Source organism: Podarcis liolepis (assembly GCF_965112155.1).
Source record: "Podarcis liolepis genome assembly, chromosome: 4".
Taxonomy (NCBI): Eukaryota; Metazoa; Chordata; class Lepidosauria; order Squamata; family Lacertidae; genus Podarcis; species Podarcis liolepis.
In genome coordinates this window covers 30,421,612-30,448,756 of record NC_139558.1, presented here as the reverse complement: position 1 = coordinate 30,448,756, position 27,145 = coordinate 30,421,612, and the positions used below count along the sequence as shown (strand labels likewise).

The window sequence follows — 27,145 nt, the reverse complement described above, 5'->3', positions numbered from 1 at the left end:
CGCGGAAGCGGCAAATCGCGACACGCGCAGATGCGGGTTGCGTTCGCTTCAGGATGCGAACGGGGCTCCGGAACGGATCCCGTTCACATCCAGAGGTATTACTGTATAATGTTTATAAGCTTTTAATCTTGTTTTCCTATCCAAGGAAATAGAAGAGTAGAAGTCTTGACTTATCATCACACCACTTGTGTGGCATAGGTTAGCTCTGACTGTGATTGAGTCAACGGTACATCGTGAGCTTCATGGCTCAGCAGACATTTTAACTTGGGTCTCCTAGATCTCAAGTCCAACAGTCTAGATAATGTTTGACGGTGGCTCTTTAAGAGGTCTTAAGATCTGTTTGAACCTAGGTAGTTTACCAGAATCCCGGCCGTGGTACTTTTACCTCAGTCATAACAATGTTTAGTTGGACCCAGAATTACCAGAATGATAACAGAATTTAAGGAAGCCCATCAGCACACAAGGAAACAAATGGAAACACATTGCTGTGATCAGATGTCTAATGTGCAGATAGCATTTGCTAAAGGTGCTTGTTTACTTGTAGTGATTGAAGAGTGATTAAAGAATAAAGACCATCTATTCAAAGGCAATTGGAGACCTTCTGCTATGGAGATGTTTAACTATGGAGAAAAGTGAACAAAAGTCAGAACAATAAAACATTATTTTGTAGCTAAACAACCAGGGTGTCAAAAGAAAGAAAGAAAAAGACTGGCATTAATTTAAAAAGCATGTAGTGCACTCTTCATAACTTGATGGCCAAACACAGGGTAGGAATTTTGATAGTTTCTCTGAACGCAGAAGTTAGGTATGCCCTCCTTCACTGTCTTTTGCGGTAAGAATTTCCCCGAATATAAAACAGTGACTTAATGTAATGCATAGAAGACTTCTCAACTACAGCATGAGTCACCCACTGTTATGTATATTCATTGATGGAGCAGACATCATTCAAATTCTGGAGCTTACTGATGCTCTGCTAGGAGTGGAATGTGTGCAATATAACATCTCAAATGAAACTATGCATACCACTGAGAGGTTTGTTGTACTGCCCTAGGACAGAACAAGCGTTTGCATTGATGTGGTCAAGGGCAGAAAGAAGTCGCTTGCAAGGAGGATTTGTGGAAGGAATTCCACCAACGTGAGCTACTCTTGAACAGCATGTAAAGAAGGCAGTTTTCTAGGTTGGTCTGCCTGGAGACAGACTCTTGTTTCCAAGGCCTTTCCTTCCCCAAAAGGTTTAGGCTGGATTCAGGTGGGTGACGGAAACTCTAAATGGCTTTCTTCTGGCTGCCCAAAATATCAGAAGGACAGGGAATGCAACTTACCTGTTCTCTTGTGAGGCTGAATGCTTCAGCAAATCAGTCTGATAAACCAGAATAATCTTCAGCATGTATGTTTGTTGAATTTAAAAGCCAATATAACTATCTAAGAACATATGCCAGAATTCCTACTTGGTTTCCGTTAAACTGCTGTCCTGTCTTCTGCCCTCAGACTTTGGCCTATCGACACAAGAAATCCACAAAGTTTTATTGATAAAACCAACTGTGTGTCATCACTGAAAAGGTCGGCTCACCAGCCACCTAATCTTTGAAGATGGGGACAACTGGAGAAGGTGCACCTCAAATTCTGGATGGGCTTGTGGAATTGTGGTTTTGGAGTACTTTCCGTTTGGGTGTGTGTGCTCCTGTGTAGAACCTTGTTGTTGTTGTTTTTTAAAAATCAGGGATGGGGCACCTGCAGTCTGCTGTGGTGTTACTGGCGTCTCATCAGCTCTGAATCTTGGTGATGCTAGCTGGGGAGTTCTGGTCCAACAACATCTGGAGGGCCGCAGGTAGACAATACAGTGCATAGAGCTGCATGAGGACGAATTCCCATCTCTTATTGATTATTGTAGTTTCTACTGGTACAGTTATGCAAAGTTCAAGTAAGTCCTGGGAACAAATTACTGATCGTTATTCTTGTATGGATTGGTACCATGCTGCTTGTGCACTGCTTAAATTTGGTCTGTTGCTGAACATTGCTACTTCAGGTGAAGCCCATAGGTGTCTGTTAACAGAAGATACTGTCTTTTTAGGAATCCCCCTTCTGAACAGTGTTTCTCAGAAATGATGGAAGTGACGTGAAAGTGAAGTGATTGGAAATTTTGTGAAACGTGCCTTAACGGTTAAACACCCTGGTTTGACTGTTGCTCAAAACATTATTTGCTTAATGGCTTAAGATGTGCACCTTGGATAACAAATTACCTTGAGCACTCATTTCCACCTAGGATTTAATGATGTTCAGGGTTTAAAGCTTTCTATAGGCAATGGCGTCAGTAAGGAAAGCTAAGCATGGTCTTGATCTTCAGGACCCATTTCAAAACACGCAAAGAAGGGAGTGGCTTGAGAAAGAGAACGGAAATGGAAATAAGCTTTCTGAAAAGGTTTGAAGGAAAGGTGTGACCATAGCTAGCTAACTTAATTTTATCTTTGTATCCTTTGTGGAAGGATTTTCCTGTGAGCAATCTAGGATATAATATTAGTTTTGTAGGCTAGACTCTTACTGAGCATCAGAATCACTTAGGCTCTATGTGACATTCAAAAATTAAATGTATAAGTCTGTTAACTAAAGGAAGTCTGGATTTACAATTTTATTAAAGTATACTCACTAATAAGGACTTCTCTATGAATCAATATAGCCTCTGCAGAAATTAGCTGGTAGGAAATCTTTACAAAAGGACTGGCATTATCGCCTTGGTAATGTTTTAATGGGAAAGAAAAGTCTTATAAAATTTTATATTGCTGGTATTCAGTACCACATAAAACCAGATACACAGGCTCCAGCAGCATAAATGCTATATATAATCTCTAACTAAAGGCAGATTTTATATATTTGGTAGGATTGTTCCAAGATAAGAGTTTTCTTTATGGGAGGATACTAACAGCATCCCCAGCTTTCCATTAATATTAGGCATGTATTCTTTAATCAATTGCTCACTCAAGAGCATTATGACCAAGCATGGGATCTTTTAACAGTAGTAAATTCTGGCATGCTTAATGAAAATCAGTGGCATCCAAATGTATGTTTGGAAGGTTTCTCAAATTGCAAAATATTCAGAGGCGTATATGTGAATGAGGATGGATAGACAGGTCAAAGTTGTGAAAAATATTGGGTTCTCATTCGCGTCATGAAAGTAAGATATTAGGAGTGCCTAATAGCCAGAAATTGGAAAAGGGAAACACCTCTAACCAAAATAGAATGACAAGCTAAACTGGTAGAATATCTAATGTTAGCAAAAAAAATGGAACCAGTGAGAGGAGCCTCGGGAGGTAGACAAGGAATGGAAAATGGTGACAGAATATCTCCAAGGATACTGCAATAGTAAAGGCTTTCTGACGTTAGAAGAATGAGTAACAACATATGGTATTAATACAAAAAACAATAATGACGAAATTAAATAATGGATATAAGTAGGAAGACGATGTTTGGATCTAATGGTTACAAACAGGAAGAGTATTATGGACTTAATCGGAAGTATTCTTTTTATTTCTGTTTGTTACATTGCATATAGGCATATTAAATTATATGTAGGTAGCTATGATTAACTCAACTGGAACATAGATTTGAGCAGTCTGTAAACTTAAATGCTACCTTTTTCCTTTATGGGAAATTCTTTGCTATTTGTGTTTTCTTATTATTATTTTCTTTGTTTATAAACTCAATAAAGATAATAATAATAAAAAAGAACCCACCAAATACTGTGTTTTATAAATGGATTGTGTAATTGGCCACTTTAGACCCATTCAAAATGGCACCCAGCACACCAATGGCAATGAAGTCTGCTTCCCCCTCCTTGGGGAATGTCTTCACAGAGTTTGGCAATGTTATCTTTAGAGGTGGCCAAACCTATGTCAATAAAGTGGTACAGTCACACCAAAGTCACATTTTAGTGCACCCTCTTGATTCATAATGGTGCCTGGCACTCAGACATTGACACTGATCCCTCCCTGCCCCCACACCAAGTTTGGCGACAATATCTGGGTAGGCAGCTGAACCTATGAAGAACAAACAGACAAACCAATTTCCAAAATCTGTAGTAGATAACAGGAATAGCCAATATGGTGCCCTCCAGAACAACTCTCCTCCCTGACCATTAGCAATGGAGGCTGGGATTGATGAGTGTTATAGTCCACAACATCAGCTATCCCGGTGTAGAATTTCCAAAAAATTCTGTTTTGTAAGCAAATTTTAGTAACCTTTGCTATGATTATGTTGTACACTGGTACCTCAGGTTACAGACGCTTCAGGTTACAGACTCCCTTAACCCAGAAATGGTATCTCGGGTTAAGAACTTTGCTTCAGGATGAGAACAGAAATCGCGCAGTGGCAGCAGGAGGCCCCATTAGCTAAAGTGGCGCTTCAGGTTAAGAACAGTTTCAGGTTAAGAATGGACCTCCAGAACAAATTAAGTTCTTAACCCAAGGTACCACTGTATTGTTTTTATTTACATTGAAAATCCTCACCCTACTTACTCTGGGAGTAAGCCCTACTGAATCCAATAGACTTCTGAGTAGGCATAGTTAGGATTGTGTTGCTATTTTTTCTCTCTCTTACTGTATACATATGCATTTTTAAATTATAATTAATCATGTGAGACAGATTTTTACCCCATGCTAATGGGGCTTGGACCAAAGACAGTTCAGGCAGCCGCTAGGCTCGTTCTTGCTGGAACAAAATATGTTCCTTTCCTCCCACGTTGAGAGCAGACCAGGATGTAGCTCAGGGTTTGTGTCAGAGTTGGAACTATTTATGAAACTAATCCATATTTTTGAATGATTTCCACATCTAATCCTGCAGGACTCTCTATTTGAGTTTTAAAAGCAGAAACGACATGATTGGATTCGTGCTCAGATATTGTATTCAGATAGCTCTGAAGGTGCCATTAGATTGACAAGTCTGCAACAGCATATTGTTTAGCAATTTATAGCATTCTGTCATTAGTCTTTGACACAGTAGTACGGTCAACAATCAAAATACAATATGGCAAAATTTAAAAAGGAGGGAGCCTTGGAAGTCCAACAATAGGGGTAAGTTTGCTTTTTAATCAAGCCACAGTCCATATTGCTGCTGGATTTTTCACCCTGTTGTGTTGTGTTTATTTTTAGGGTATGATAAGCTATTGTTGACTGCGTCAGAATAAAGAATACATTGTTAAACTTGCTTAATATTCTTTATGATCAGCTCCTGGTTTTTTAATCATTCTTATGTTTCTTAAGCTACACCAATTCAAGCTTAAACCTTTTTTTGCTTGATCTTTGGCTAGACCTGAATAATACGGGAGAATGACTTCTCCTTCTTAGTGAATCTGTAGTGCTTCTGCAACGTCCACTGTGTTTTTCAGGCTGCAATCCTATATGTACTTACCCAGGAGTAATTTACACTGAACAACGAGGCTTACTTCTGAGTAGACTTACGTAGGATCTGAAATGCTCTAATACTCTATATACACTTTCTCAGTGCTGTTTTGGGACAACTATGTGGTCTTTTCCCTTGGAAGATAGCTGATTATTTGAGTACGCATCTCCTTTTTGTTAGGATCATGGGAAAAAAAGATGTAGGATGAGTTTTAGTATCTTCTTCCCTTTGAATGCAATAGTGCATTTTAACTGCAAAAGCTATCATGGTTGAAGTAATATCCCAAATGTACCTGTAATGTTCAACTTAACATTCATCACAGCAATGTTTGTTTTTTAGAGCAAATGCCTCATTTCAGGTATATTACTGTTTTAGCATATGTGCGTTTTGTAGAGCGTCTCCAAATACTTAAAAGAACTTTTGACATGCTTTCTGATTTCTTTAACCCTTTTTACAGTTTTTTTTTATTATGTTTGATCATGAAGAGGTCAGGTACAGAGGGTTTTAAAACCTATCCTCAGTGTCCACTTAAGGCAGCTGAAAATTACTGAGGTCCACTAGTCACAAAATGGTGGTGCAGTGGCACAGCCATTCAAAAATTGGTGGTAGATGGAGGCAGTGTTTAGCATTTTTTAAAACTGATTTCTAATCCATCTTTAGAAATTGCTAAATTCTTCACCAAAGCATTTCCCTTTTGAGAGGGAGTTCTATAACTTGGCTTACCTTAAATTACTGCAAGGAGATGTTTTCATTTAACTCTTTTCCTTCTCACCCCAACATGTCTCTCAATATATTTTTACCCATCTCCTATAATTTCTCTCCCATTCTACATGTACCTTACTCTCACTCCCACAAGCTGTCAGTTTCTTTCATCCTTCCTGTCTGGTCCTTTTACATTCAATTAGTATAGTTGTTTCTTTGTTTTGGTGGTATAATGAATGAAGTACCAGCTCCCCACAAAGCTACGTATCAGCCATGGCCTTAATTTAAGAGTCCATTGCCTTTAATTATAAAACATGGACTGTTTTCATATACACAATAATATGCTTGCAGTACCTTAAGATTAACCTTACCTGGGGGTGGAGGAAGATTAGCTGTGTCCCTCTAATATTTTCCCTTTTTTTAGGAAAAGCATTTGGGTTGCAATCAGTAACTGATTCTTAGGTATTTTTCAACTAAAACTTTTAACAGCAATCTGAAAGACCACCTCTTCTACAGTGTTATGATGTGCAGGGGGGTAGGGTCCTCTTGGTAGCGCTACTGCCCTTGGAAATTATGGCAGTGGTGGCTCAGAAGACCCTTCAGCTATGGAATTCTCTCCACACAGAGGTGCACCCGGCACTTCAATGGTATCGCTTTAGTTGTATACTGAAGACACAATTCCTTACTCTTTCCTTTGGCACCTGAGGTATATGGTTTAGCATCCACCCTAGTCTCTTGACTGTAATTCTTTTTTAACTGATTTTAATATGTATTTTTTACATTGCTGTAACCTGCCATGGGACCTCATGGTGAAGGGGTGTGTGTGTGTGTGTGTGTGTGTGTGTGTGTGTGTAAGAAATAGAATTACAGTCAATCTTTGGTTGTTGAATGTCTCAGCTGCCAAACGTTTCGGAAGCCGAACGCCAGAAGTAACTGCTTCCGTTTTCGGACGTGCCTCAGATGTCAAACGGCTTCCGAGGCGTGTTTCTCTCTCTTTTTCAATGAGATTTGCCAACAGTCCATTGATCCTTGGTTGTCAAACATTTCGGAAGTCGAATGGTCTGCCGGAATGGATTACATTCGACAACCAAGGTTCCACTGTAATAGTAATAGTTGGGCACCTGGTTTTGTTTTGATTACTGCAACCTGCTACACAAAATCTTACTCTGTTCCAATGGCCCATGACTCTCAGAAGTAGTCCCCCCCCCCACTCAGGGAGTGGGGTAGTGAGGACGTGGAGAGCTCAGAAAAGCATGGATCAGTAACTGCTTCTATGATGGCAATGCCATCTTTGGATACCATCCAATATGTCTACAGTATTGATGGGTTCTGAATCTGGTCTGCTGCGGCAAAGGCTGCTCCCAGCTGTAGTGAAAGAGGAGAAAGTGAGACAGTGGATATTATGGCATGAATGTGAGCAAATGTAGTTACCTGAGACTAAATGGGACTAACTGTGTGTGTGTTTGTGTGTGGTTTTGCCATAGTATTTGATCAAAGCCATACTTTGGTCAAAGGCTGATCACTCAATAAAGTTTGCTTGAGTTCAACCGGCTACAGTTCCCTAACATTTCTTCTGTGTAATTTTTTTCTTGTGAAAACGGAAATTGTATCTACATTTTGGTTTACATTAATTTAAAATTAACACATGCACCAAGTAAAGTAGAACGATTAAAAGCATGTGTTCTCTTTAACGTCCTAATTAAAAGGGTGTTTTCGTTTGTTTCAGAACCTTCTCGCAAGCGTAACTTTGCTCAAGAGTCTTAACTTTCTGTGTCTGGATCCTGAATTGTGCCAAAGGTAAGTTACATGGATTTCATTTGAACTAAGAATACTTCTCTCTTTCCCACTTAAAATTGCTGAACTAATTGTGCCTTGCCTCCATTTCTCAAGTGCTTTTATCATTTAGTATACTTAAGGCTGCAACTGTACTATCAGTTCCAGGATAGTGACTTCTGTCACGTTGCTCGTGTTCACTCTTAAATATGGGGAGGAATCCTTAACTTAGCCTCCTTAACTACTTGTTCCAAGATATGGTCCAGGAGGTCTTTAATGTCATGCATTCCTGAGTGAACAGCAACGGAGGCCGTACCAGTTGTGTTACTCAGTGGAGATGGAACCAACTTAGAAATGTCTAGAACTTGGAAAGGATTTCTGTCCTCTCCCCTTGGAAAGAGGAAGACAATAACCTTCCTTTGGAAGGATTTCTGTCCTCCCTCCTCACATGGGGAAACCAACCCTGTGCTATGCCGTCGTCCATTTCCCGTCCATTTTCTTTCCATCACCACTCCATAAGGTTACAGTTTATGGTGTCTGTAAAATTAACCAAGTGTATCAAATAATTGACTTTGCTTCCTTTCTGAGCAGCAAAGTTTGATTGTCTATCTGTGCATCCTTGGACTTGCAAATGAGAAGACAGTGTTAGTTGTGGTATCATTGGCTATCTTCATGTTGTCGCCATAATTCCAAATAAGTAGATTTGTAACACCGGCATTAGTAAGAAGGGAAGCAATTACTGTAGTGTAACTTTTAATAATCCCCGTAATTCAGATGGGAAGATGCAATTGACTCTGAAGCTGATTGTGCAGGTAGCCATGTTCTGAAAGGGAATACCAAATGGACAAGGCCATTATGGAAATCTTTGGTCTGGAGGGAGTGGAAAGAAGCAAAATGGACCTGAGGGTGCATTTCACTTCAATAGTCTTCTTCTGGGAGACAAGATGCTGAGGAGTCGGAGCAGCACCAATTAGAATTAAGTAGTTCTGTGTAGATTTCCATCAACCTAGAAAAATGTGGCTTCATTTTCTGTGGTAAACTCTGCCATCTCCAAAGATCCAGAAGTGGAAAGGAAGAAGCTTCCTTCTTTTCTCCAAGGCGCATGATAAGCTTGTTTCAGGTGAAAGGGAAACTGCAGAAGTTTTCTTTCACAATAGAGATGGACTTTCTGTCTTGTAGCCAGGGGCCATCTGCAGCAGTGTTATGCTTGTTAAGTTCATTTTGATACAGGTTTTTTTTAATGATACATAAACCTTTGTCATCAGTTGATGAAAGAGATCAGCTCTCAACAGTCTCTGAAGCTAAGTGGGAAAACTGCACCTGTTGTTTCTTATGTGGGTTGCATTCACGAGTCATATTATTTATTTATTTATTAAGCAATTCCAAACATAGAACAAATTGCTAGTCCTGTTTTTTATTTATTTATTGTAAGTAATGTTACATGATGGCTAGAAATCTGGTAAGGCTATCCCTATCCCTTGCTGAAGTCCCCTTCAAAATCATTTAAGAAATCAGCTTTTCCTGCCTTATCCATATCATTTATTAAATAGCTGCCCCTGCTCTTCAACCGAGGGGCAAAAGGCAGAGTCATAATCCAGCTTATTTACATTCCCTTATCCCTGACTCTCAACCTCGCCTGGCTTTCACTAATCTATTCTTCTCTTCTTTTTCCTCTTGTAATGTTGCCAGGCTAGCCTTCATAGCTGTGTTTTTAACTGCGCCTTGATGTTATTCACACATATCAAGTTGCTCTTAAAGAGACATGGGCAGGCTGTATTTCATTGGCCAGTTGGCAATCCTAATTCCTCTCGATTTCCTCAATCAGATTTATGATTGTGAAAGAATAGAAAATTATGAATACTACCAGTTTTGACATTTGTTTCTATGATTCCCGAACTAAATAAGTAACTTGATTGTATTGTATCCATGCGAGATCCCCCCCCCATTGCCCAATTTGCAATTTTATAATATCTGCAGTATTCTGATAATACCGATTGGAATACATGTTTCCCTTTCAGAGGACAGAAGGGTAATAGCATTTACAGACAGCAACACAGTAGACTCCCTTAGAAAGTAGGTAATAGCTTTCTAGGGGATTAGTAATCGGGTTTGCAATATTAGAAGTTTCGGAGTTTTGTCCTTTGGAGGTAAGATCAAGGTTAAATTTGCACAGTTTAGAAAACAATCCCCACCCCACCCCGCAAATGATAGCAGCGCTGTGATGCTTCTGGAAAAAGTGAATTGAGAACAGCAGCGGCTCTTTCATGTGAAAATCAATAGGCCAAAAGAACAGATAGGGCCAGATCTCATACAAACTTCAAAGTTTTGAGACTGGCAGTGACTTGCACTATATATGAACCATTATTTGCATGCTGGAGGGGATAACTGCAACGCACCAGGTGACCAGTGGGATATTTCTCTTTTCCCTTAAACATAGGACTTAGCTGTTGTAAAAGGAATTGTGTCTTGCCACCCTAGCTTGGGTGAAACACTGAAATTCTGTGACGATAGCTTATAGACAGAGGATCAGTGATTCTGCACCCAAGATGGAAATTCCCAGATCACGATGGTCTTGATTTAGACATTGAATTGGAAAGGCGAGTAAACATAATATTCTCTTCTGTTTTTATGTAGTGTGTATTTGCCAACTGTGAAACCCATGGGACTTGGTTGATCTCACAAACACCACTCATTTCCCCTCTTCTTATATAATATCCAAAATGCCACAGATTCTGTTTTGGAGAAGTACTTTTGCAAGCAGAATTTTTATTTCTCAGTTCCACCTTCTTCTTTTGTTTATATGGAACCTGTGGCCAAATGCTCTTCATTGCCTTTCTCTGCCTAGAAATGTGGAAGGAAGGACAATGGGCATTCTTAAAAGCTGAATTCCAAGGGATCAAGGAAGGAGTATCCTGGTTTGTTCAGCAGATTGCTCCACAAAGCAGTGAGGAACATTTGGAGTAAGGCAGAACCAATCTATTAAGTAGGCTACCCTGTGACCCTTGTGGTCTGCTCAGGATCTGGTTGGGGTGCCTAAAGTAATAATAATAATAATAATTTATTATTTATACGCTGCCCATCTGGCTAGGCTTCCCCAGCCACTCTGGACAGCTCCCAACAGAATATTAAAAATACGATAAAACAATCAAACTTTAAAAACTTCCCTAAACAGAGCTGCCTTCAGATGTCTTCTAAAAGTCAGCTAGTCTTTAAGAGAGAGACCTCTTGAAATATTTTTTAAAGTAACATTTGTTGAATATTTGAAGATAAAGCAGAAGAAAGAAAAGAAGAAATACTCCAATACTTAAAATAGAAGAGAAAGAGAGAAAACCTTTTAATTTTGGAACAAGCCAGTCCTAGGAGTTTACGGTGTTATGTAAAAGAGGTAATTTTATGCCCTGAAGGCTCATTATTTAAAGTAGACAGATGTGGGCTGGCACTGGAACTGGGGAACTGGAACGTAAAATTTTCCTTCTTGTAATCTAAATCTTCCTGCTCCCTTAAAACTCAGCAGAAGAATCTCTCCTTCTCTCCCATGCCTCGTGCTAAGGAGCCATAGCTATCTTCATCCAAGTTCACGCTTTTCATGTCTCCCATGCTATTCTGTGCTTCTTCTTTTGTGGGTCTTTTTTGGGACTGTGGGCACGTTTGGAAATCGGCAGAACTGTTGTGAGCACCGCCATAAATCGGTGTGCACGGGGCAGTTTTCCAACCACAACAAGATGACTGCTTGGAGGGCCTATCTGGTCCCAGAGAACAAATAACTTCCCAGAGAAAATGAGTGCAACCCCCTCCCCCAAAACAGGGAACCCCCCCCAACTTCAAAACAAAAAAAAGAGGCCAAGACCCACATGCCTACTCCAGAATTCAGTAAGAGAGGCAAAACGCAAAGAAAAACTCCAAAAAGAACCGCCCCCCCCCCAGGCTCAGCACTCATTTTGCATCCTACTGCCTCCCATTCATTCCCCAGTGGCAGGGTCCTATCTGAAGAGATTTGGAGGAAGGATACAAGGTGGAGCATATCGGTTTCTTTTTCCCCTCTCTCCTTGCCACCCCAACGCCTTTTGACCCTTTCTTTTCCAAGAAAGGAAACAGCAGCTGGCTATCTGGGAAGAAGGTGGGGCAGCTTGGAGCCTTCTCCTTTTTTCCCCCAGCCAGCCCAGCCTGCTGCTCTTCAAGGTAAATGAAAGTAGGCAGCAACTGAAAACATTTCTTTTTATTTTTCGTCCGAAGGGTCAGAGGGCTTTGATGGGCACCCAGGGGGCATTGGGTGCTGTGCTGCCCATGGGTGCTGCTTTGGGAAACCCTAGATCTGGTATAAATAACCCATGAATTTAGGGGGATTCATTTTGTGGTGCCTGATCGGAAGGTTGGAGGTTTGAATCACCGCGAGGGGGTGAGCTCCCGTTGCTCCATCCCTGCTCCTGCCAACCTAGAAGTTTGAAAGCAAACCAGTGCAAGTAGATAAATAGGTACCACTGTGGCGGGAAGGTAAACTGCGTTTCCGTGTGCTGCTCTGGTTTCGTCAGAAGTGGCTTAGTCATGCTGGCCACATCACCCAGAAAAACTGTCTGCGGACAAACGTCTGCTCCCTCGGCTAGTAAAGTGAGATGAGCGCCGCAACCCCAGAGTCATCCGCGACTGGACTTAATGGTCAGGGGTCCCTTTACCTGCAATATGTAATGGTAAAAAGCCAATGCCTTTCACATGGTTGCAATCTTTTAGACGGTGCCCTTGCTCAGCACTCGAATGTAAACAGTTGTTCATGAACCTGGAAGGGGACGATGGGAGGCGTAGCCCTGGTGCGATAACCGTGGAATGGTGTATTACTGTCTTCCACATTATTGCTTTACTGCAACATAAGTAATTGAAAATGCTGTTTATTGGTATTGCAGCTAGATAAGCTTCCTTGGTAACTCTTCTTTGATAAATGTGATTTAATATTTACGTCGTTCACGCAGGTGATTAGTAGTGGTGGCCCTATGGCAGCCTATATCACAGTGCTTTTCATGTTCCAAATTGCTGGTCTGTTCTTACAAATTTGCAGAGTAGTTTTGTGTTTTACATGCCACACTCACACGTTTTCCGATCCTTTCCCATCCTGCTCTTAGAAAGGCTGTGTGAATTCTGTTGCTCCTAGTGCTAGACTTTCGTACTGTGGACTTAAGCAAGCAGGCTTTCTCAGGCCTGTTGAGCATACGGTATTCCCTTTTCATATTAGATAGTAATCTTCAGCCTTTGCCTTCCGAGGTACGACTGTATTTCGAATACATTCGAGAACCAAGCCGTGGCTTCCGATTGGCTGCAGGAAGTTCCTGCAGCCAATTGGAAGCCACGACAGACATTTGGGTTCCAAAGAATGTCCGCAAACCAGAACAATCACTTTGGCATTCGGGAGCCAAAATGTTAGACTCACGAGGTGTTCGACTTACGAGATATGACTGTACTGGGGGTTGCACTGGTGCAGCAGACTGCAGCTGCAACATTGCAGCCAACAACCCCATTCTTCTTTTTTTCCTCCTCCTCCCAACGGTCTCCAGAATAACATTCAAATATTATATTTAATTTGGGGCACTCTTCTCTTACTGCTGCAGTAAACGGTGGTGATGGTTACAAGCCCTTTGCAGGCTGTTTCACCCAGAATGCCTCACTGAGGAAGGACCCACTCGGAAAACAGAAAAATAACTAGCAGAGCTGCTGTTATTATTTGGGGGAGGGTGTTAAAAGCAAGGGGAGAGGGATGGAATAATGAGGATGCCTACAAAAAGGAGGAGAGGGCAGCAGGAGGGAGAGAACAGTAGGGTGTTCGGGGATCAGCAAACTTTTTCAGCAGGAGGCCGGTCTGCTGTCCCTCAGACATTGTGGGGGGCCGGACTATTTTTTTTGGGGGGGGGGAGGGAATGAATGAATTCCTATGCCCCACAAATTACTCAGAGATGCATTTTAAATAAAAGGACACATTCTACTCATGTAAAAACATGCTGATTCCGGGACTCTCCATGGGCTGGATTTAGAAGGTGATTAGGCCGGATCCAGCCCCAGGGCCTTAGTTTGCCTACCCATGGTGTTGGCAGTGGCAGAGCTTGCACTCATCTCCAACAGGACAACAGTCCCTTGTCCTGAGCGTGCCATTTACACCCTTCCTTACCATAAACTGAAGGAGAATCTCATTTGTTCTTTTGTGAATCTTTTCTGGCTCTTTATATTGGTGCGTGTATACTGATGGTGTTGCCTATTTCTCCCTTCGGAATTGTACTTTGTGCAGGGGCAGATCAATTGCCTAGGCCTCCATTTGACGTTCTCTTTTGTGTTTGTCAGTGCATTACAATGCTTTGTTTAGTGGTGGGCTGCTGCTTTGTGTTGTCAACATGGCAGCTGTAGTAGAGGCATCGTTGTCCAGATGGGCAGTGGTTTCCCCTCAACGAGAGCTGTTCTTGGTTGCCACACTCTAGCATGCGCCATAAGAGCCAGTTCAAGCAGCAGGTTGTTGGCACAAAGGAACTGAGGGTAGGACTCCATTGTAGTTGCAAGATATCACAGCGGCAAGTCTGTGGACAGTAGTCACAGGTTCCTGGTTTGGGCAGGTCACTCCTGAAGGATTCTTCTAGTGTTTCGTATAAACTAATTTAGAATCTCATTTTCAATAGTTTCATTCTGCAACAGTTCCTCCAGTGACACAAGGTCACAGGTCACAGGTTTTTACAATTGTCAGGGTATGGCAGTTGTTAAATTTGTTCACATGTTTACTAGCTAGACATGCCTGGTTGGGTTTCTCGCCCAGCTTTAAGGTTATCTTTCCTTAAATGGCAGTAATAAATAACAATATACTAAAGACTCCAAATCATTTATTTGTTTTTAAAACTACCTCATCTGGGTCTCAAAGCTGCTTGCAGAAACAAAATTAAAATAGCAGCAGCAGCAGCAGTAAAAACTATAATTAAAGTACAGCACCATAAAATTACCCAAAATAAGACTTGAGCAACAACTACAAAAGTCTCCCAGTCTCTCCTAAAGACTAACAAAGAAGATGCCATGTGTATTTTCTTTTTTTTCGGGGGGGGGGGGATGATTCCAAGGATATGGGGTCACCACAGAAAAGGCTTTGTCCTTTAATGCTTGTCAATATCACACCTCTAAGCAGGGAGCCAGGCACCTTAAAAGCTCAGGGAGGTTCATACAGGTGCAGGTGGTTGTTTTGATAACCTCGACCCACACTTAGGACTTTAAAGACTAATACCAGAATCTTCAATTAGAACTGAAAATAAATTGATACAGAATTCTACTGGCCAGAACGACAGCATGACTTAGTTGAATTATCACTCATAGAAATAAGTTGAAGATATAGAAACATCTTTTCTAATTGGGATAAAGTTGTATCTTGTAGCATATTTGTGTGTGTGTGTGTGTGTGTGTGTGTGTTATTAAGTGGCATTTCATTGTCTCTTCAGAAGATACAAAGTTTCAAAGTTTCTAGGAGGGTTTCTTTTTCCTGCCTGAGAATATAAGCATATATTAGGCGCTTGTGGTTGCTTTTTTTGGCAGTTTGATATTTATCAGTGACATTTTTTTTCTCCCAGCTGTGATAATTTTGACAAGGAACATCTGGTTAATCAGTATTCATGCATTCTTCCTTTTAAAAAGCCACAACAGCCTTTGTAGTTTAGCACTGAACAGGTTCCCTGCAAGTTATGCTCAGATGCCATAGCAGTGTTGCTCCTGTAGCAGGAAACAGAACTGTGTGCCCTTTCTGTAACACTGCCTCCTTTAATACAAGGTAGCACTGTGGAAGCTGCATTCTCAGTTTGTTCACCCACCTGTCCTTTGAGCCAGTGCTAGAACTTGGGGAGACTTGGGAAGTGGCAGAAGTTGGGAGAATGAGAACATTGCATGTGTGTATAATAATGATGATAATTTATTATTTATACCCCGCCCATCTGGCTGGGTTTCCCCAGCCACTCTGTGTGGCTTCCAACTGAATATTAAAAACTATGCAGCGTCAGACATTAAAAACTTCCCTAAACAGGGCATCTTCAGTTGTATTTTAAAGGTAAAATAGTTGTTTTTTGCCTTGACATCTGCTGGGAGGGCGTTCCACAGGGCGGGCGCCACTACCGAGAAGGCCCTCTGCCTGGTTCCATATAAACTCACTTCTTGTAGCAAGGGAACCACCAGAAGGCCCTCGGCACTGCACCTCAGCGTCCGGGCTGAACGATGGGGCTTTTGAGACTGCCAGTCTGCGCTGTGCATGGTTCATCTTGAGTCAGGACAGACTCCTAGGATGGCCTTGGAGGCTGAGACTAGTGGGATAAGTGGTAGTATAGTTGAGTGGGGTTGAAGGAGGAGTGGTGCAACAAGTAGAAAAGGGAGTTGGCCGTGAGCCCTGACCTGCAAGTAGCTTGCATAAAACATTTCGATCCAGAATTGGCCTCCGCAGTCACTTATGGATTCACTGTTAAGACCGTGTTCATGGAAGACAATCTTACGCGGCTACAGTGGTCGCCAGAGAAGAAGAAGAGTTCTTTTCTAGGCTAAAGTCAGCTGGATAGCTCACTTGGTTAGAGCATGGTGCTAATAACACCAAGATTGCAAGTTCGACCCATGTAAGGGAGAGCTGCGTATTCCTGCATTGCATGGGGCTGCACTAGAAGAAGAAGAGGAGTTTGGATTTGAGTCTCAAAGCGGCTAACATTCTCCTTTCCCTTCCTCCTCCACAACAAACACTCTGTGAGATGAGTGAGGCTGAGAGACTTCAGAGAAGTGTGACTGGCCCAAGGTCACCCAGCAGCTGCACGTGGAGGAGCGGAGACGCGAACCCAGTTCCCCAGATTACGAGTCTACCGCTCTTAACCACTGCACCACACTGGCTCTCAGATGAGGGTCCCTTCCAACTCTACAATTCTGTGATTCTAAGCTTTCTTTGAACAATAGCATATTGCAGGAGACTTCAAGTTTAAATTTGACTGATATCAATTGTACAGTTAACGCTTCAAACAGAGCACCAGAACAATGTGTATTCTAGGTGGCATGTTGTTGATTTTGCAGATAATTAGCTGGAAGGGATAGGGGAGCTTTTTGTTGTTTTGGACTGTACAGGAGTGTATTTTTGTTACTGCTTTAAAACATCTTCACTGCCTCCAAAAAAAACCCCATTTGTTTTTGTCATCTTGATGGAATCTGTCTTGCCTTCTCATTGACCTCCAGCACACCTATTTTTTCAGAGTGCTTTTAAACTTTCATTCCTCGCTGCCGTCCTACAACTCATGGGCAGAAACCATGCATTTTGGCCAAGGAAAGGACAGCTGGTGATGCAGTCGTGTGTTTGTGTGAGCTGGGTTTATGTTAACTGTTATAAGGTTTGGTTAGTTTTTCTGTTAAAACTGGGCCAAATACGGACAAGAAGGTACTGCAGTCAGATTCCCCCTCCCTTTTCACTCTGGTCATGCATCAGAATACCAAAAAAATTAAAATCATTCTGTGATTAATCATTTCATGATTAACAACAGATTTAAGGCTGAACAATATGATGTACAGAATGCATTTTGCAATACTGTTTTAAAACCACATATGTGCAATGTACATGTACAGCTCCTGTGCCAGTAGTGGTGTGTGCAACACCCTTTCGTCTTGTAAGGAAACTGCATATTTAGCTTTTGAGGTGGCCCATAACTTGAGGTTTCCTGTAAACAAAGGATATGTAAGTTAGAGTGGCTGCTTGCTGTGTGTGCATTGCATTGCACACTTTGATAAAAGAGCAGGCTTTTACATACCCAACACCTGCATTTCAGGGGAACAATGTGAACAGGGTTAAGATACTTGACACGGTATGTCCAACCATGTTACTGTAAAAGGGGTGGCACATTTGTGGGAATTTTTAGTCTTAGAATGGTATCTAACTGTGGAAGAATTGTAAAGGTGAGGGATAATATAATCCTGTCTAAATTTTATCTGTTGCAATTGTAGACCTTTCTCGATGTATTTACATTAAAAGAGAGTAAATGAAGTTCATATTCCTAAAATCCATATGCAAATTGCTGCTAATATGGTGGGGGATATTACAGTATATCGGATGCTAAATATTTGTAATGTATACCCAGTTCAAATGCACGAAGACAAAGCTTGTGTGCATGTTGTCTTTTGATTTTCTTGTCTCTGCTGTAACCCCCTCCATTGCTCCAGCGACAGATCAAAAAGCTGTATCTTAATAGTGATGTGGTGGCATGCCAAAAGACATATCATACCAGTGGAGAGGATTATAGGGCAACATTGAAAAAAGGGATGAGTGTTTGCAGGTGTGTCTTGATGTTTAACTTAGGCTCCTCCAACTCTGCTAGCTGACTTCTGACCTATTTCTCTGCTACCGTTCTCGTAACTCAAACCATAGTTTTGAATAGATCCTGCTCTGCTTTAATCTGGGTCAACAAACTGTTTTGGGGGGGGGACTTGTTTTGCAGATTGCTCAGTCCTATGTGGTGGGAGCATCCATATTTGAAATTCTGTTAAGAGGGAGCTAGTGGCATGTTTCACCAAGTCATGGTGGGAGTTGGCCTGTTTTTGCATAACTTAATAACTGTGCCTTTAACTAAAAAAAAAAATTATGTGCTGATATGCCTAAGTAGACATTCAAAGCTGAGTGCCTTTTCCAGAAATGAATAATACTAGCATCACCTGGAAATTTGGGACCTTATCCTTGTAGGTTTGATTCCTGTAAGGGAACAGCTGCATATTCCTGCATTGCAGACAGTTGGACTCAATGATCCTCAGGATCTCTTCCAACTCTACAATTATATGATTTTGCCCAGTCACTTTGCTTTAGCAGCAGCAAAGCATTAACATCGCTTTACCATCCATGTAGTATATAGTCTCTGTGTTTCTGCACTACACTCTTGCTTGTTCAGATCAGGATCTCTGCTAGATCAGGTCGAAGTGAATATGTCCACAGATATGTTTGGTCCATAATGTGGTGGCACAGCAATTGTATGGGGCCACACAAAAAAGGAGCTTGTGGATTGATTCTGCAAGCACCTTCAAAGCTGAGAATAATGTTGGAGACTAGGCACTCTTCCCATCACAAAATTCTAAAGGTAAAGGTGCCCCTGACCATTAGGTCCGGTCGCGGATGACTATGGGGTTGCAGCACTCATCTCGCTCCATAGGCCAAGGGAGCCGGTGTTTGTCCGCAGACAACTTCCAGGTCATGTGGTCAGCATGACTAAGCCACTTCTGGCAAACCAGAGTAGCGCATGGAAACACCGTTTACCATCCTGCCAGAGTGGTACCTATTTATCTACTTGCACTTTGACATGCTTTCCCGTCACGGGGATTCAAACCGCCAATCTTCTGATCGGTAAGCCCTAGGCTCTCTGGTTTAGACCACAGCACCACCAGAGTCCCATCACAAAATTCTGGCAGTGACCAAATGTGGCTGACTGCTCAGGTTAACAATTATGTGTCTTTGGTTCAACTGAGAGTGCTATGTTACACTGCAACTTGTTTTCTTTTAAAAAAGTTTTGTTTTAAAATATGCAAAGTGCTTTTGGTTTTGGTTATAGTGTTAAGTTTGTTTTGGTTGTGTGAGTGGATGCCCTTACAGGGGACAACCTAGCAACTGTTCATGCTGACAGTGTAGTTGTTAATGGGAGAATTTCAGCTTCCCATGTTCAGAATAATTTAAATTAATCTAAATGTGTATTGACAGTAAGAGGATCCAGAGCAGGCACAATTGTAATCTCCCTGTGGCCAGGTCATTTTATTGACCTGTGCTTTGACTATTTTGTGATTACTGTGTGTTAGCTCTGCGTAACTCCCATGGAAGAAACCCTAAAAACTAGAACAGTCATTTTAGCTAGAGTACAGCTGTTTTGTCTGCTGTTCTGCAATCCATTCCTTCACTGAGCAGATAGTTTTGTTGCTGCTATGTTGAAATGCAAGGTGTTACTGAGTCCGTTAAAACTTTTTGTCAGGAAAGCAGGAATGGGGGGCCGGCTGATGTCGCTGGGGGGGTGATAGGGAGCCCATTTCTGCAATTCGTTAATACATTAAGATTTAATTGAGGAGGTGCCTGCAGATTTACAGACCATTACTGAGTGGCACCAAAACCCGTATGAGGCAGAGGCGAGCTGAGTACATCTGTTCTGCTTTTGAAAAGATAAGTCACAGGGTCATTCCACATCAAATCAATGCAAAAAACAAGAGTTTCATCACCCACCGTCTCAGATTTTTGATGAAACTTGGTGTACACCCTTCCCTTATGGTTGAAAGAAACCCCCTAACGTTTTTTCCCCTCTATCTTAAACGGTTTTAATTTTATAGCACTTCAAAATTTCATGAAATCTACATTGTCTGTCCCTCTTGAGACCCTTGGTACATGTACATTCCCACGCCCTCCATAACCAATGATCAGATCTCTTTGAAATTTTACACAGAGCTCAATAAGAGGATGAGATAGAAGGGAAAAAATTTAAGGGGGCTTCCTTCAACCAAAATCCAAGATGGTGGGTGACATGATCGTGTTGACATGACGTGGAATGACTCCACAGTTACTAACTCCACAGTTACTAACTCCACAGTTAGATCTTCCTCTGGCATTTATTACACAGCAATAGTACATTGCACGACAGAGCAAAAGGACTATAAGCGAAACTGGATATTAATTTTAGGTGCATAGAGTCAACAGAAGCCAATTGTGTGATGTGTTTTGGTGGTTAGCGGGCCTGTTGAATTCCCCACAAATGACGTACCATCATGGCGGTAGAAGGTTATTTTCTTACGAAGATGAACCATGCCTGCTGCTTGAATGTTTTATCTGGTCCTAATAAAGGCATGTTACAGTTGGATTTGGATTTATCCCCTAATGAACCAACATGGACGGCTGTCTGCATGAAAAGAAAGTGTGTGCGAGGGTGTTTGTTATTTGCATATGCCTCTTGCTATGACCTTTTATAGCCTATGAACAATATCCTAAACACTAATCCTTAAATCAATTTCTTTGCTCCAAACACCTCCCCATCTTTACCTGCCTCTTGTTTCCTCTTTCTTTGCCATATGCTCTTCTAGTAGCAGTTAGTATTTGTTTCTTTGGGGCTCTTTTGGAGACCTTATAAGCCCTTGCATTGAGTTGCATCACCTCATTTTAAAAGCCCATTTCAGGTTGCATAAATATTTTGCATTGTTTTTTCAGTAGACTATTAGGAGTGCAGAATTCTGAGAGAGGGCGAGGGTCAAAGGTTCTACATGCTAACTAGCTGTATAGTAAAGAAATTGTAATGAGCTATCCTAGCTGGGGAAAACCAATTGTCACATGAATGGGATGGGGATTTCTATGTGCTCATTGGCACTCTCGACTCTTGTGGTTTATGTGTTCCTTCTCAGATGAAAGAAAACAAACAAAAGAAATCACTGGGTTAAAGCTGACCAAAAGTCCAGAGGTAGCACTATTATCAATTTACGATGGGGCGGAAGGTTTACAGGCTATGAAGGACTTGCTCACAGATTTATTGACAGCTGCACGAATTATTATAGCTAGGAAGTGGAAGGGGCAAGCAGAATATAAAATGGAAGAATGGTATAAAGAGGCGTGGGATATAGCTATTAATGATAAATTAACATGTGCTATTAAGGCAAATGGGGAATATGCAGGAGAAATGATTTTGAGGAGATATGGAGGGTGTTTGTAGAATTTGTACTGTTGAAATGGAAAGGGGTCAAACCATCACAAGAGGTGTTGAAATTTTGGGAGGTTGGATAGTAACAATGGAATGGTCTCGGTGGTGGGGTACACATTTTTATTATTATTGATTGATGATGATTACTTTGTCAAAATTTGAAAAAAAAGAAAACAAACAAAATTTTGGATTTTGGATCAGGATAGTAATTCTGGAGCATTTTAAGTCTTTGTATTGTTTTAAAAAGGAACATTAGCAACCAATTAAAACTTACCCAAGAATGACAACAGGTTCATTCAAGCAGTGGACAGTAAAGGATGGGCAATCATATTAGAGAAGTTCAGCAAAATATTTCATCCACACTCATTGTTCAGGTTAGATTTCAAGTAGTATATTATGGGAGTTCCATTAAAACAAAAATGACTGGTTTTGCCCTTCTTAAGTTGTATTTCCTTTCACTCTGCATCTCATTGTCTTGATTCTAATCTTCACATCCTCCTGAAGCTTATAATCTCATCTCCTCTAAAATGAAACTAAACTTCCAGCACCTGCAATGAATTGCAGCCCAACAAATTGGATGCAGTGTGATGAAACCTTGAGGCAGGATCATGAAGTAGTCAACCTGTGTGGTAGCAAGGTAAACTTCTGCTTAAACTGTGCCACATGCACACAAAGTTGTTGGAAGTGGGTCAGAAAAAGGGTGAGGGGGTGATCTGGAATGTGGTTTAGTGCTGCATCAGAAACGTAGCGTTTCTGCTCTGCAAGGATGTTCTTACTTTTTAAAGCTTGCTCTATGTTTTCAATCTTCAATGGTGAAACGGAGGAGTATGTGCAGTTTTTCAATGAATGTATTTGTTTCATGACAGAGGGACTCCATGAAAGATGACAGAAGAAGTTATTGTTATAGCAAAGTGGGATTACACTGCACAACAGGACCAAGAACTTGACATAAAGAAGAATGAACGCCTCTGGCTGTTAGATGATTCCAAAACATGGTGGAGGGTAAGAAACGCAGCCAACAAAACAGGATATGTGCCATCAAATTATGTTGAGAGGAAGAACAGCTTGAAGAAGGGTTCCTTGGTTAAAAATCTGAAAGACACATTGGGTAAGTCCTTTTGGAGTCTTGCATTAATTCTTTTCAGAAACCAATTATGTTAAAACGCCTGTAGGGCGAACATCATGTCAGCATTGCATATGAAAAGGAGTGTGGATATTTGCTCTTAATTCGGAGTTCATAATTTTAAGCAGCAGAGAATTTGTTTTTGTAAGAAGCTATTTTTGTATTATCAAGAGGAAATGCAAGTAGAGAGAAATTTTTCTTTTGTCCTTAATCTGTTTATCAGATTTTCGTAAGAATGCACACACCACACTCCCTGTTTTTCCCTACAAAAATAAAGACTTTAAAATATGTCACGTGTACTGGTAGCGCCAACACTTTGGATTGTGTTTTTTGTTGGTATACTTGTGTTGAGTCGTGGACATGGGCAGTTGTTGTGAAATTTACAAAAGCTTTTACATGTCTCTTAATGGCCTTTATTTTTTAATTTATCATGGGGAGTTCACTGATTAAAGAAGAATGACTGGTGATCCTGTTTTTAGCTGGATTGGTCTCCTTTCATGGTAACTTTCAATTTGTTAGACTCGTCTGAAACTTTTGAGTGGTATTGGACTAAGTTATACTTGGGCCCATTAATGTCAGTGGGTCTATTCTATCTTAGGTGTGCTCATTACATTCAGTGAGTCTACTCCTGAGTTGAACTTCCTTGAATACCACTCTATCTCTACCTCAGCTACCTCTGTGTGGGCTCCTGGGCTTTGTTTTATAGCATGCTGAATTTTCTCTAGTCTTGTACCAAAGCGATGGCGAGAGTTGAATGATCTCCAATTGCTACATTGGGAATGTCTTTCCTTAAAATTCTCATGTTATGCTCTTCGTTCTACTTTAACCATAAGTGGCATTTGCTCAATTTTATGTGATCGTCAAAGAAGCCGAGCAGTTCTTGCTTTGTACTTTGAGGATAAATACTGTGTCTCTGAGTCAGAGGTTTTCAACCTTTTTGGAGTCCATGACTCCCTTGACCAACTACCGTATTTTTTGCTCTATAAGACTCACTTTTTCCCTCCTAAAAAGTAAGGGGAAATGTGTGTGCGTCTTATGGAGCGAATGCAAGTTGCGCAGCTATCCCAGAAGCCAGAACAGCAAGAGGGATTGATGCTTTCACTGCGCAGCGATCCCTCTTGCTGTTCTGGCTTCTGAGATTCAGATTTTTTTTTCTTGTTTTCCTCCTCCAAAAACTAGGTGCGTCTTGTGGTCTGGTGCATCTTATAGAGCGAAAAATACGGTACATTCTTTCTCTGGCACCCCTGTGGGGCTCAGGAGCCCAGTTATGTCACTCCTTGCCTGCAGAGCTGGCAACCCCTCACCCTTTTTTGAACACCCTCCCTTGTGGAGGGTTTCCTCAGCCTCCTCTCCTTGAGAACCTTCTAGGCAGCCGCTGCTGCCACCCCTGGTCTCTGAACTTCTCCCCACGACCATAGTTGAGAGGCAGAGACATAAGAGGGAGGAAAGGAAAGAGAGACAGGGGCCAGTGTTGCAGCACCTCTGACCAGCCTTCAAGGCGAAATCACTCTTCTAAGTGATGCCTGTTGAAAATCACTCCTCTAAGTGATGCCCGTTTCCCTGTCTTTTATAATCCTATACCTTTTGTTTGTGTGTTCCTTCCTCTCCATGTTTCTATATTTATTACTACCATTTAGTTGCTGCTATGTTTTGTCCTTTGCCGAATTCAGTTACTGCCTACTGGAGACCTAATTTTTTATCTTTACATGAGTGAGCAGAAATGCAAATCTGTGGTGGGAGAGGTGGTACATTTCATGTGATTATTTGCAAATATGTACCAGAAGCACATAGTCTTTTTCTCTCTCATATGGGATTTCTTACTTATGATGCAACTCATTGCTTGCTTTAAATGTACTAGACTGAGTTGCCAAACTTACGCAGTTTCCTGATACCATTTTGCCGTGTTCCTCCTCTTCCACTTCACATAATTGGCTGTGATTGGCAGAATGGAAAAGTAGACAGGATAATGATGCTGGGGTAATGACAATAAGTTTTCCTAGTTCCCCCAATAAATTTAATCGAATCTTTTCATCATACAATCCAATAAAAAAACTAACCTAAATTGAAAGCAAAAACAAAGAAGAGCAAAGAAAAAAAGAAGGCCCTCACTCCAAGGTAGATCTCAATCCTTTTCTCACTCAGAAGTGGGTGGAACCTCTCACCTGAGAGCTTTTCTTTCTTCTCCCAGCCCCCTCACCTTAGGGAATCTTCCCTTACCTGCCTCTCACACAGGGTCCTTCACTAGCCAGCCTTAAACGTTCATGTGCATACGATCCTGTCAAGATGGTGCCCCTATCTTCCCTGTAAGAATTCAGCATGCCCCAGCATCTACCAATAAAAATATATGTTTAAAAAGTGTCCTTTTGATGACACAAAGCAAGAGTTTTTACCAGTTAAGATATCATTCCCACCCACTATGCCCCTGCCTGGTATTTCAGTGAACCAGCTTAATTTTGCCTGTTGATAGTGAGACAAAAACCACATCATGATCCATCTCTAGCCCTAGCAGTAGGTAACTATTAATCTGGAATGGGGATACAGATCCTGCCCACCTCAAAATGTTCATGCACACAGCCCAACAGGGCCTGGATGAGAACTCCATTGCAGATGAGCAACCGAGTGTGACTTTGTATCAGAACAGAGACGTGGTTTTTTTAGGTTAGAGTGTCTTGCGTGAAGTGTGATCAGTGCCTTGTCAATCAAAGGTCTTGACTTCATGTTCCTTTTAATGAAAATGAGGCTGTATATCTTTGAAGGCAGTAAGGCTTCAGACACATGGTTCTGATGTGTAATTAGATGCTGATGTAACAGAACACATTGTGCTGTTTGGTGTTTTGGTTGTAGTTGCTGATAGTTGTTTAAACAGAAAAACCGAGCAAATGCCGGAATTAACAGCATTTGCCCAATAGCGAAGATTTGTTTACCTCTTTATAACAACATAGCTTCTTTTCCTTTTTCACTCTCAGTTCATTTCCGGAAAATTTGACCAAAAAAAATTAAAAGGCACATTTATCCCAATGCTCACCAAAGCATGTGTATGTAAACTGATAAGATATAGCACCAAAAAGAGTACTGTGTATTCATCCAAGCAACATACAAATTATTTATAAACCATGGCTTCATCAATTTTAGATGTCTCATTCAATGAATTGGGAATGATAATTTCAAAAAAATAAAAAGTGAAATTTTACCTTATCTTAATAGATGTGATGGGACGCGGGTGGCGCTGTAGGTTAAACCACAGAGCCTAGGACTTGCTGATCAGAAGGTCGGCAGTTCGAATCCCAGCGACGGGGTGAGCTCCCGTTGCTCGATCCCTGCTCCTGCCAACCTAGCAGTTCAAAAGCACGTCAAAGTGCAAGTAGATAAATAGGTACTGCTCCAGCGGGAAGGTAAACGGCGTTTCCGTGCACTGCTCTGGTTCGCCAGAAGCAGCTTGGTCATGCTACTCACATGACCCGGAAGCTGTATGCCGGCTCCCTCAGCCTATAGAGCGAGTTGAGCGCTGCAACCCCAGAGTCGGACCCAATGGTCAGGGGTCCCTTCACCTTTACCTAATAGATGTGATGTTTTCTTTTTCTTTTTTAATGAATAATGGCTGCTTGGTCCCTGAATTGGATTGGCACTGGCGAAAGATGCCAATCTTTCCCCCCCCCCTTCCCCCCATGTCAGTTAATAGCTGGCAGAAGGAAGACCATGAAGTGAGGGAAGGTTTAATCTCTTCCTGCAGTCCCTACCATGTTAAGGTCTTATTTGGTTCTTAATAAATTCCTTGGGTTGTGTTTTTTTATAAAATGGAGATCCTAATGGATCACATGTATTTGCGTCTTTAAGAAATGTGAAGAGGGGCAGCAAGACAGAAGGAATGATGAACATGGCAAGGCTCCATCCACTGACCTGTGTTCCTGCCCACTTCACTGTCTCCATCCAGCTCAGCCACATTCAAGATAGGTTTAGCTTCTAGGGGAGCGAATTCTGTAATTGGTAGGTCAGCCATGGAAAGCTCCTCTTTATGTACACTTGCCATTTAGGTCTAAATGCTTTATAGGTCAAATCTAAGTTTCATGAATTGTGCCTGGAAGCCAGAGTTTCAGCGTGCCAATACTGTGTGCTCGCAATGACCTCTCTGGTTAGAAGGCCCACCACATTTATCACTAGCTTCAGCCTTGCTCAAAATATATTTAGAGCCTTGAGTTCATGAGGGCATGAATTGCTTGATATGAATTTTGAAAGCCAGATAGTGTCAGTGAAAATTGTTCCTGGCTTTCAGCACTCTGAAATCTTGACTGTAGGTTTTGTCAGATGTTGTGACAGTAAAACACAACAATTAACTGTACCTGAAACACTTTGGAAATATATATTTTTATATTTTTGTCCAGAATTTGTTTCTAATTGTTGCTGTGGAGTCTTTGTTGAGGATGTCCCTGCCTTTTAAAAGCACTTAAATGCACCAATACACTGAGTATGGCCATTATTTCAGCAATATTTGGATTTG

General features: G+C 41.4%; 1 protein-coding gene across 5 annotated transcripts in view; it reads left to right on the top strand.

The window, feature by feature from the left end:
- NCK2 (NCK adaptor protein 2) overlaps window positions 1-27,145 on the top strand; it is a 70,874-nt gene that overhangs the window by 19,686 nt on the left and 24,043 nt on the right. For 2 of the 5 annotated variants that reach the window (XM_083501570.1, XM_083501572.1), the window contains exons 2-4: window positions 7,820-7,890; window positions 10,304-10,463; window positions 22,394-22,635. In XM_083501570.1, coding sequence (XP_083357696.1) covers window positions 22,410-22,635 — 226 coding nt within the window. In that variant the 5' untranslated portion in view covers window positions 7,820-7,890; window positions 10,304-10,463; window positions 22,394-22,409. Of the gene's footprint in view, window positions 1-7,819; window positions 7,891-10,303; window positions 10,464-21,763; window positions 22,165-22,393; window positions 22,636-27,145 lie in introns of those variants that run through there. The other 3 variants (XM_083501569.1, XM_083501571.1, XM_083501573.1) reach the window with 2 other exon arrangements.